The sequence below is a fragment of the Coregonus clupeaformis genome, chromosome 34 (assembly GCF_020615455.1).
Source record: "Coregonus clupeaformis isolate EN_2021a chromosome 34, ASM2061545v1, whole genome shotgun sequence".
NCBI classification, from domain to species: Eukaryota; Metazoa; Chordata; class Actinopteri; order Salmoniformes; family Salmonidae; genus Coregonus; species Coregonus clupeaformis.
The window spans coordinates 37068833-37081229 of record NC_059225.1 but is presented as its reverse complement, the minus strand read 5'-3'; the positions used below and the strand labels follow the sequence as shown (position 1 = coordinate 37081229).

General features: G+C 42.6%; 1 protein-coding gene across 2 annotated transcripts in view; it reads left to right on the top strand.

Annotated features, from left to right (window-relative positions):
* The window catches only part of LOC121549588 (RNA-binding Raly-like protein), a 76490-nt gene extending 65097 nt beyond the window's left edge, over nucleotides 1-11393 (top strand). The window contains exons 5-8 of one of the 2 annotated variants that reach the window (XM_041861373.1): nucleotides 2919-3032; nucleotides 3627-3796; nucleotides 6408-6446; nucleotides 9316-11393. In XM_041861373.1, coding sequence (XP_041717307.1) covers nucleotides 2919-3032; nucleotides 3627-3796; nucleotides 6408-6440 — 317 coding nt within the window. In that variant the 3' untranslated portion in view covers nucleotides 6441-6446; nucleotides 9316-11393. Of the gene's footprint in view, nucleotides 1-2915; nucleotides 3033-3626; nucleotides 3797-6407; nucleotides 6447-9315 lie in introns of both variants that reach the window. The other variant, XM_041861372.1, reaches the window with a different exon arrangement.
* Nucleotides 11394-12397: the final 1004 nt, after the last annotated feature.

Sequence of the window (12397 nt, the reverse complement as noted above, 5' to 3'; positions counted from 1 at the left end):
ATGCTCTCTCTAATTCTCTCGTTCTCTCTTTCTCTCTGAGAACCTGAGCCCTAGGACCATACGTCAGGACTACCGGGCATGATGACACCTTGCTGTCCCCAGTCCGCCTGGCCTTGCTGCTATTCCAGTTTCAACTGTTCTGCCTGCGGCTACGAAACCCCTACCTGTCCCAGACCTGCTGTTTTCAACTCTTAATGATCGGCTATGAAAAGCCAACTGAGAGACCTGAGCCCTAGGACCATACGTCGGGACTACCGGCCGTGGTGACTCCTTGCTGTCCCCAGTTCGCCTGGCCTTGCTGCTATTCCAGTTTCAACTGTTCTGCCTGCGGTTATGGAACCCCTACCTGTCCCAGACCTGCTGTTTTAAACTCTTAATGATCGGCTATGAAAAGCCAACTGAGATTTATTCCTGATTATTATTTGACCATGCTTGTCACTTATGAACATTTTTGAACATCTTGGCATGGTTCTGTTATAATCTCCACCCGGCACAGCCAGAAGAGGACTGGCCACCCCTCATAGCCTGGTTCCTCTCTAGGTTTCTTCCTAGGTTTTCGCCTTTCTAGGGAGTTTTTCCTAGCCACCGTGCTTCTACACCTGCATTACTAGCTGTTTGGGGTTTTAGGCTGGGTTTCTGTACAGCACTTCGAGATATTAGCTGATGTAAGAAGGGCTATATAAAATAAAATTGATTGATTGATTGAGTCTGGAGCAGTGGAAACGCGTTCTCTAGTGATGAATCACGCTTCACCATCTGGCAGTCCAACGGACGAATCTGGATGCCAGGAGAATGCTACCTGCCCAAATGCATAGTGCCAACTGTAAAGTTTGGTGGAGGAGGAATAATGGTCTGTTTTTTTTTTGTGGTTCAGGCTAGGCCCCTTAGTTCCAGTGAAGGGAAATCTTAATGCTACAGCATACAATGACATTCTAGATGATTCTGTGCTTACGACTTTGCTGCAGGGCCTTCTCCAAACTGTTGTCACAATGTTCCAACATCTAGTGGAAAGCCTTCCCAGAAGAGTGGAGGCAGTTATAGCAGCAAAGGGGGGACCAACTCAATATTAATCCCCATGATTTTGGAATGAGATGTTCATCAAGCAGGTGTCCACATACTTTTGGTCATGTAGTGTGTATCCCACTGGTGGCTGAGTTGAATATTTTGTTATTTATATCATTTTAATCGTTTAGAAGACACTCGTATCCAGAGCAACTTACACAAGAAATTAGGGTTAAGTGTCTTGCTCAAGAACACATCGACAGATTTTTCACATAGTCTGTTTCAAACCAGCGACCTTTCGGTTACTGGCCCAACACTCTTAACCGCTAGGCTACCTGCCACCTTCAACTTTTAAATGTCTTAACAAAGTCTTCCAAACTGGCAACGACTACAGGTAGTGATGTTACGTTTGATACCGGTGCGCCAAGGCATGCATCGAAATTGCTGGGCAACTAACTTTGAAGCAGTGTGCCGATGCGTGTATAGCTTTATCAGAAGTACGTCATCAATGATGTCCGAAGCTTTTTAAAACCACGTGTTGTAAAATGCAAGATCCTACTGATTTCGCTGTGGTTCTGGTGCTTTCTTTGTTTCCAAGCTGCTTAAAACACCGACCTCTACTGGACACCGTACTTACAAATATAGTTAGGATTTTGCCTGTCTAGTAGCTTAGCACTTAGAGTAGGGAACTATTGAACATTCAAGGATTTGAGGGTTTGAGGTCGAATCCCATTGAAGGTACATTATTTAGAAAAGTGTTTTATGTGGTTAGGGTTAGGGTTGTTCAAATAATTTGTTTCATTTAGTATAATTTACGCTTCTGTCTTAAGCATCCTAAATAATGCCATAGATTCAGTTTTAGAAAAAGAGTCAACTTGAAGGCAAAAAGAGAAGCATGATGTAAGATGCAAACCTGGTATTCCAACTGATTATAGGCTACTAAAGCCAACAACTTACCACTGTGCCACAGAGTTCTGATTAAAACAGTGGAGAAAAACAATGTTTATCTGGTAATCACGCTGCTATTTATTGCTGACCAGCAGATGTCACTAAAGTGCATTGTTAACAAATAATGTGCTCAGAGTAATGAACCACACAGTTTGGTGAAAACCTCGGTTTCCCATTACTAACTACAGGGCAAAACAGACGAAAAGGACATGGTAAAATGTTCAACCATTAATAGTTTAAGACTTGCTACCACTCCAATATGTCCCCTATACATTTTACATTGATGGGGCACTACTACCACATACCAGTTAAATTGGTACAGCACTCTCACTAACGGGAGCAACAAATATAGCTACTTACAAGGCACACCTTAAAAAAATTGAATGAGCCAGAAACAACAATACCATGCACCCACTAGTGGTCAATAGGTTTTTGGCGCTCCAAAAATACGTTACGTTACTGTATTCTGTGGGATGGAATTACAATATCATTCGAAATACAGCAATTCTTTCCCCGCCCATTAATATTTTCCAACCATGCAGCAAATTATTTATTGTTCATCATTTGTTACACAACATAATAATGGCATCCCCTTGTATTTCCTGATTATGTTCCCAAAAAAAAAAAAAAATTATAAGTAAAGGTTGGATACAACTGTTAGTGTAGGTAGCGTACAGAAATCAAGCAGCATGGTGGATGTAAGTCATTAACTCATCTCCAAATTGAATGCAGCGGGTTAATATTTGGAATAGGAGAACCATACAAGGTCCGATACATTGATATGTTGATGAAAGGATAGAATGATAGGAGGAGCCTAGGGTACGACCCGATGATAACATCAGTTCCGTGATAATGAAAGGGAATCGTGGAGGGGAGTTTTGTATCAAATAAATCAGGTAAAATAAACACACATTAAGGTAGTAATAAATACATTTATATCCTCTCTGTCTGTTTTTATGTCTCAGCAGTGAAGACGGACCAGCTCCAGACCATCAAACTAGAGCTGACTCAGATCAAGATGAAAATCGACTCTCTGTTGGGTCGCCTGGAGAAGATCGAGAAGCAGCAGAGAGCCGAGTCCGGTAAGCAAGAAAGAGGGGGAGAGAGAGGGGGGGGGGAAGAGAGGGGGAGAGTGAGAGAGAGCGAGAGAGGGAAAGGGTGTCAGAATGAGAGAGAGAGAGAGAGAGAGAGAGAGAGAGAGAGAGAGAGAGGGAAAAGGTGAGAGTGCAAGAGAGAGATTATGAGGGGGGAACCTGCCAGCAAAAAACACCAAACGCTGGGGGAAGGAAATTAAGAGTGCACACTAGCCATCCGTCTTGCTGACAGAATGGGAAGATAAGAAGCCCTAGCTCTCTGTCATAACAGTAGACATGTGTCAACACTGGGCTAATTCAGTTCATATGAGGGGCCTTTATAGTTTGTCCTTGACTAGAGGAGAGTCTCACAGCAGGGGTGAAGTAGTTGGTGAAGTTCAACTTTTAAAGCTTATTCAGATGCTAGACACAGTGAAGAATTCACCAATACTGATTAGTATGATCCTCTAATAGTATGAATCTCAATTGCAAGTCTCTCCTTTTCCTTGCTACTTTTTGTCACCAGTTGTTACTTTGGTCTCACTTCTTTGTCCTATTCTCATATTTTTTTCACTCTGTCTCTTCTTTTCACTTTTTCTCCAGAGGCTCCGAGAAAGTACGAGGACAACTGTGATTCTCCCCACGAGAAGTCTGTGTCGGAGAAAGCCGAGACCTCCGGAGAGGAGACTGGCGATGGGGCGCTGGATGTCGAGGCCGGGGAGATGACCGATAGGGGCGAGGACGACTACGACGAAGACAACAGCTACAATTTGGTAGGGAAAATGAGTGATTAAGGGCAGCCTGGAAAGGGGGACAAGGGAGACAGTGGTTTGGGATGGGAGATTTCAATTGGGCACACCAGTCTTGCCCTTAAGAAAGTTAATTCTGCCGAATTATTCATGGGTCCAGATCTGAGTGTGAGGTTGCTCATGGGTGAATGGTGAGGGCACCTCAACTGACAGTTTCTCTCTGGTGGCTTTGGCTCAAGTGGAGGCGGTGGCAGGTCTCTGTTCACATACGCACAAATGCACGTGCACACGCACACATACATACCATACACACACACACACACCTGCTGTCACGGGTTGTAATTTAAACAGGGGGACTTGGAAGCCTGTCTTAACCAGTCCGAATATGAAAATTAAGATGGATTTGCTACTGAGGGCACTGAAAGTGTTCTTCAAAGTCACGGTCTTTATACTCTAAAAAGAGATAGACTTAGGGAAAAGTGGAACTCTTTGACAACTTCTGGAGTGGCTGAGATGACACCTTTTATCAATTAGTGATCACTTCAGATCACAACAACTTTGAACTCCTTTATTGATATATCTGACATTAATTTCCACAAATAGTATGCTATATATCTTCCCTGTTGTGTCACTAGAGTCTGGCTCCTCACAGAGTACACAGTTCAAGCAGGAAGATCAAAGGAATTACAGTGAGGGGAAAAAAGTATTTGATCCCCTGCTGATTTTGTATGTTTGCCCACTGACAAAGAAATGATCAGTCTATAATTTTAATGGTAGGTTTATTTGAACAGTGAGAGACAGAATAACAACAAAAAACTCCATAATAACGCATGTCAAAAATGTTATAAATTGATTTACATTTTAATTAGGGAAATAAGTATTTGACCCCCTCTCAATCAGAAAGAGTTCTGGCTCCCAGGTGTCTTTTATACAGGTAACGAGCTGAGATTAGGAGCACAACCTTAAAGGGAGTGCTCCTAATCTCAGCTTGTTACCTGTATAAAAGACACCTGTCCACAGAAGCAATCAATCATTCAGATTCCAAACTCTCCACCATGGCCAAGACCAAAGAGCTCTCCAAGGATGTCAGGGACAAGATTGTAGACCTACACAAGGCTGGAATGGGCTACAAGACCATCGCCAAGCAGCTTGGTGAGAAGGTGACAACAGTTGGTGTGATTATTCGCAAATGGAAGAAACACAAAATAACTGTCAATCTCCCTCGGCCTGGGGCTCCATGCAAGTTCTCACCTCGTGGAGTTGCAATGATCATGTGAACGGTGAGGAATCAGCCCAGAACTACACGGGAGGATCTTTTCAATGAAGAAAACAATTGGTAACACACTACGCCGTGAAGGACTGAAATCCTGCAGCACCCGCAAGGTCCCCCTGCTCAAGAAAGCACATATACAGGCCCGTCTGAAGTTTGCCAATGAACATCTGAATGATTCAGAGGAGAACTGGGTGAAAGTGTTGTGGTCAGATGAGACCAAAATCAAGCTCTTTGGCATCAACTCAACTCGCATTGTTTGGAGGAGGAGGAATGCTGCCTATAACCCCAAGAACACCATCCCCACCGTCAAACATGGAGGTGGAAACATTATGCTTTGGGGGTGTATTTCTGCTAAGGGGACAGGACAACTTCACCGCATCAAAGGGACGATGGACGGGGCCATGTACCATCAAATCTTGGGTGAGAACCTCCTTCCCTCAGCCAGGGCATTGAAAATGGGTTGTGGATGGGTATTCCAGCATGACAATGACCCAAAAACACACGGCCAAGGCAACAAAGGAGTGGCTCAAGAAGAAGCACATTAAGGTCCTGGAGTGGCCTAGCCAGTCTCCAGACCTTAATCCCATAGAAAATCTGTGGAGGGAGCTGAAGGTTCGAGTTGCCAAACATCAGCCTCGAAACCTTAATGACTTGGAGAAGATCTGCAAAGAGGAGTGGGACAAAATCCCTCCTGAGATGTGTGCAAACCTGGTGGCCAGCTACAAGAAACGTCTGACCTCTGTGATTGCCAACAAGGGTTTTGCCACCAAGTACTACGTCATGTTTTGCAGAGGGGTCAAATACTTATTTCCCTCATTAAAATGCAAATCAATTTATAACATTTTTGACATGTGTTTTTCTGGATTTTTTGGTTGTTATTCTGTCTCTCACTGTTCAAATAATCCTACCATTAAAATTATAGACTGATCATGTCTTTGTCAGTGGGCAAATGTACAAAATCAGCAGGGGATCAAATACTTTTTTCCCTCACTGTATCTGTGGGGTTCATCTATGGTTCAACGCAACCATGCTTTCCCTATTATGGGATGTTTATGCCACATTATAAAAGGGAGCGGGTGCATGCCATCCAAGATCTATGCCTTGTCTTCTCACTAATAGAATATATTATTTTTCCCAGTGAGTGTGTGGGAGATTTATTTGTTTCTGCATTCAAGGTCATATTGATCAGAGATAGTGGTAATGTACACTGACTGGCAGAACTTCTATCCAACAACTTGAAAAGCCCTGAATTGAGCTCTGATTTAAGCGGGATTTGTTTTATAGCTGATTACATTAGAACTGCCCAGATTGGTTTTTAAACACAAATAAATACTAATACATTTTGTGTCCTTTTCTTTTCAGATAGAGAACCATGTTTCTGACATTGACAACTGAGAACAGGTAAGAATGTGGAACCAATAACCTTTTGAAAATTATATAATCTAAGCTTGTGTATGTATGGTCAGCCATTTTAGGTTCTCTAATGTTTTCATTTAGTTTCATGACCCTTAGGTCCTCACAAATGACAACTATTGGAGTGTTTCTTTCATCTTTACCATCACCAAGCATCCATTCATCAATCATGAATATGCCATTTAGCAGATGCTTTTATCCAAAGCGACTTACAGTCATGTGCGCATACATTTTTTAAGTATGGGTGGTCCCGGGCATCGAACCCACTACCCTGGCGTTACAAGCGCCATGCTCTACCAATTGAGCTACAGAGGACCACAATCACGTCCTAATGTAAAAGCAGCACTATGACAGGGCAAGCTTGCTCCAGTGAAGGGCAGCTAATGCAGACGTTGAGAGAGGGCACAGTAATGGAGTAGCAATGGGCCAGAACTGGCCACAAACAACATTGATCTGAATAATGTGGAAGTGGCGACTGAATGGCAGGGCCCGAGGAAAAGTGTTTCTCCGGCTCAGGGTAATGACCAAGGAAGCCACATCATCAGTTGGCCTAGCAAGCAGGTTTAATTGTGTCTGTCCTATATCTAGGATACAGTGCATTCGGAAAGTATTCAGACCCCTTCACTTTTTCCACATTTTGTTACGTTACAGCCTTATTCTAAAATGGATTTGAAAAAATAATAATCCTTAGCAATCTACACACAATATCATATACTGACAAAGCGAAAACAGGTTTTTCAAATTTTTTGCAAATGTATTGAAAATAAAAAACAGATATACCTTATTTACTTAAGTATTCAGACCGTTTGCTATGAGACTCGAAATTGAGCTCAGGTGCCTCCTGTTCCCATTGATCATCCTTGAGGTTGTTTCTACAAGTTGATTGGAGTCCACCTGTGGCAAATTCAATTCATTGGACATGATTTGGAAAGACACACACCTGTAAATATAAGGTCCCACAGTTCACAGAGCATGTCAGAGCAAAAACCAAGCCATGAGGTCGAAGGAATTGTCCGTGGAGCTCCGAGACAAGATTGTGTCGAGGCACAGATCTGGGGAAGGGTACCAAAGAATTCTGCAGTATTGAAGGTCCCCAAGAACACAGTGGCCTCCATCATTCTTAAATGGAAGAAGTTAGGAACCTCAAAGACTCTTCCTAGTGCTGGCCGCCCGGCCAAACTGAACAATTGGGGGAGAAGGGCCTTGGTCAGGGAGGTGACCAAGAACCCGATGGTCATTCTGACAGAGCTCTAGAGTTCCTCTGTGGAGATGGGAGAAACTTCCAGAAGGACAACCATCTCTGCCATCTCTGCAGCACTCCACCAATCAAACCTCGCACCATCCCTACGGTGAAGCACGGTGATGGCAGCATCATGCTGTGGGGATGTTTTTCAGCGGCAGGGACTGGGAGACTAGTCAGGATCGAGGCATAGATGAACGGAGCAAAGTACAGAGATATCCTTCATGAAAACCTGCTCCAGAGTGTTCAGGACCTCAGACTGGGGCGAAGGTTCACCTTCCAACAGGACAACGACCCTAAGCACACAGCCAAGACAACGCAGGAGTGGCATCAGGACAAGTCTCTGAATGTCCTTGAGTGGCCCAGCCAGAGCCTGGACTTGAACTTGATCGAACATCTCTGGAGAGACCTGAAAATCGCTGTGCAGCAACGCTCCCCATGCAACCTGACAGAGCTTGAGAAGATCTGCAGAGAAGAATGGGAGAAACTCCCCAAGCTTGTAGCGTTATACCCAAGAAGACTCAAGGCTGTAATCACTGCTAAAGGTGCTTCAACAAAGTACTGAGGGTCTGAATAATTTTGTAAATGTGATATTTCCAACTTTTTTTTTTTTTATATAAATTTGCCAAAAAATGTTGAACCTGTTTTTGCTTTGTCATTATGCGGTATTGTGTGTAGATTGATGAGGGGGGAAACTATTTCATGAATTTTAGAATAAGGCTGTAATGTAACAAAATATGGAAAAAGTAAAGGGGTCTGAATATTTTCCAAATGCAGGAAATATATATATTATTTTTTTACACGTATTTAACCCCTTATTTTCCGGGGCACAAAACTACCTCCATACTTCCATTCGTTTTTATGGGTTACCTGCAGAAGAGTCCCTTGACACTTGTTGGGGGTCGTAGAGCAAAACGGAGAACACCATCCTGTTCGTGAGAGTCTCCCTTTTCCAAACGGTTCGGACGCTACAAACAGAAGTTTGCACATCAGCATTACCGACTTCAGACGAGCCCCGTTTGGACGCTACAGACGTTTTCGTGATGGCTCATGGTTTGAAAAACACAGCTGTACCTCGGTCACCTTCCACCGCAGATGCGGAAGGCCGACAGGCGGATGCAGTGGATTCAGACACAGCCCAAAACAAAACTGGATATCTCTAGCTTAAACTGACGGATTTTGATGGGGATTTTTTTGGGGGGGGTTACTTAGCTTGGTGGATGGGTGCGTCAATATACTCTTAAGGATTAATGTTGATGGATGGAATGTAACATAGGATATGTAAAAGTCACACCATATGGCTTTAGTAGGCAATGGCATGTTCTCTCTCTCTCACTTTCTCTCGCTCTCTCACTCTCTTTCGCTCTCTCGCTCTCTTTCGCTTTCTCGCTCTCTTTCGCTCTCTGCCTCTCTCTCCCTGCCTTTCCACGCATCTGGAGAGGCAATTCCCTTGCATCCACATAAAACAGCCATATGTCACACTGCCATTCAAACTGGGCAAGCATTAAGCACCGTGTAATTGTTGGATTTTCAGTTTTATAAATAGTTGCATTAATACGAAGAGAAGCCTGCGTCTATTTCCTGTTTTCTCATCTGCATTTTTGTTTATATCTTTAGGACGAGGGAGCGGACATCTCACCTTATACTCTACGGCATCAAGAAACATCATCATCACCTCTGAGAGAAACCAAAGGAAAGAACAATTGTGTGGTGTAAAAACAATATGGCGTCTCCTTCCTTTCCTCTCTTTCTGTGTAGCAGAGACATGAACAACATTAAGATACCCCACTTTGCAGCAGTAACTATATGAATATGGCCTGCTGCTGTCAGAAAAAATCTAATGTTACTGCATCTGCCCTAATTCACTCCATGGATATTCAATTTGCAATTGTTTTTGAGAGACTGATTCGATCATATTGATGCTAGAGAGAGAAGAAAATACTGATGTTGATAATAACTGTCACTCCCTTGAGTTATGTTCACATTTGTTTATGTGTGGCATTTAATTTCCGTACTGAACACAGTCAGAGAGGACAATTTTGCATAAGTGTCTAAGTTTTTGTCCTGTAGATTTTATCTCTTGTTTTTATTTTTTATTTGACCCGACAGTCATAAATATGATAAATGATGCACTATTGAAATCACAAATGTTTTTTTGAAAGGATTTGGAATTGTATGGAACAACATCGATCTTGGCAGTTTTGGGCCCTTACCCATGCATAAGAGATAGCCTTTAGCGTAACTTTTCCAGTTTATCAATTTATTACATGCATGCCCTGGGGGGATGTTCCATAATTTATTCCGACCTCCTGCCGAATTTCAAAGGGGAAAACGGGCTTCCTGTGATAGCCAGCCCACATCTGCCTTGGCGTCCTGCCAGGGAGCAGTGCCCCCTGCCGCCCCTGCACAGTCTGTACTATCCAGCATGGATCGCTCTATAGGAAGCTGTGCCCTCTCTCTCCATACGGATCTGATACAAGGAGAGAAACTTATTTTAGCACACCGCTAAAATAAGTGGCTTAAAAACCTATTTGAGCGAAAATGAAAAGAGGGAGAATTTCAGTGCTGCACTGTCATTTATCTTGTTCCAATCAGCCTAATTGAATAATTAATGCAATTGCTCCCAATGGACTAATTAGACTAGTTTGAATTCATTGGTGGGATTGGACGTTGAAATATCTTTCTGTCAATTAAATTATAATTTTTATGTTCATCTTGGAGTCACCTAATACAAGGTCAAACAGAGTTCCATTGATTAAAAGTTTCTGATGACCTGAAAAGAAAGAGCAGTGGATTATATCAATGCACTTTCTTGTACAATTTCTAGGTTGCAATTCTTCTGCTGAACGAGCTATGTGTATTTGGAGTTGAATTACAAAGGTTCAGAAACTGCCTCTTTACATTAATCTAGAGGCAGAGATTCTGCCGGTAACTCTGTATGATTTCACAATGATATATGTTCTTGTGTCAAATTAAAAACAAAAATATTCCATTCTTCGCTCTCAAAAACATTGTTTAAAAGGCATTCAGGGTTTCACTGTGATGCATCCACACTACTGAAATACAACATTGTCACTATACCATTCAAAGCACATTTTAAGTAGGTATTGTAATAAATTAGATAACTATGTGGGCCAACTAGGTGGATCAAGAGAAATGCTCATTTTAGCATAGATGGATTTACTGAATTGCAGGCTTTGATTGAATCCTTAGCTGACACCATTGAATTAAGAAAAATAGTGTCAATAGATCAATTGTTTTGGTTTGTTTGGTTGATTGTTTGTTTATTTGTCTGTTAACGGGTCAATTGCAATAAGTAGTGTCTCATGTTTTCTATACAAGGTCATCTACGATTAAAATTTGACTCTATTTTGTCTGCCGACAGTTTATGCTACTCTGCAGCAAACCTTGCTATCAAAAGCAACGTGTAATTTGGTGCAAGTGCAGCCATCGTTTACATACAGAGGATGAACCCAAAAACATAGAAACACCACAGAGTTGGAGATGATCTTAAAGCCCAGACAATGAGATGATATCCTGATCTTGTTGCAATTGACCCCCTATGTTTAAAATAAAACTATACTGTATTAGGGATGGAAGTGGAAAAGGGTATTTTAGAAATGTGCAATTAAATAATATTGTTGTACAGTGCCTTCGGAAAGTATTCAGACCCCTTGACTTTTTCCACATTTTGTTACGTTACAACCTTATTCAAAAATGTATTACATTGTTTTTCCCCTCATCAATCTACACACAATACCCCATAATAACAAAGCAAAAACAGGTTTTTAGACATTTTTGCTAATTTATTAAAATAAAAGAACAGAAATATAACATTTACATAAGCATTCAGACCCGTTCCTCAGTACTTTCTTGAAGCACCTTTGGCAGCGATTACAGCATCAAGTCTTCTTGGGTATGACGCTACAAGCTTGGCACACCTGTATTTGGGAAGTTTATCCCATTCTTCTTTGCAGATCTTCTCAAGCTCTGTCAGGTTGCATGGGGAGTGTTGATGCACAGCCATTTTCAGGTCTCTCCAGAGATGTTCGATAAAGTTCAAGTCCGGGCTCTGGTTAGGCCACTCAAGGACATTCAGAGACTTGTCCTGATGCCACTCCTGCGTTGTCTTGGCTGTGTGCTTAGGATCATTGTCCTGTTGGAAGGTGAACCTTCGCCCCAGTCTGAGGTCCTGAACACTCTGGAGCAGGTTTTCATGAAGGATCTCTCCATACTTTGTTCCATTCATCTTTGCCTCGTTCCTGACTATTCTCCCAGTCCCTGCCGCTGAAAAACATCCCCACAGCATGATGCTGCCATCACCGTGCTTCACAGTAGGGATGGTGCGAGGTTTGATTGCTGGAGTGCTGTAGAGATGGCAGAGATGGTTGTTCCTCTGGAAGGTTCTCCCATCTCCACAGAGGAACTCTAGAGCTTCTTGGTCACCTCCCTGACCAAGGACCTTCTCCCCCGATTGCTCAGCTTGGCCGGGCGGCCATCTCTAGGAAGAGTTGGTGGTTCCAAACTTTTTCCATTTAAGAATGATGGAGGCCACTGTGTTCTTGGGGACCTTCAATGCTGCAAAAATGTTTTGGTAACCTTCCCCAGATCTGTGCCTCGACACAATCCTGTTTAGGAGCTCTACGTACAATTCCTTCATCCTCATGGCTTTGTTTTTGCTATGACATGCACTGTCAAC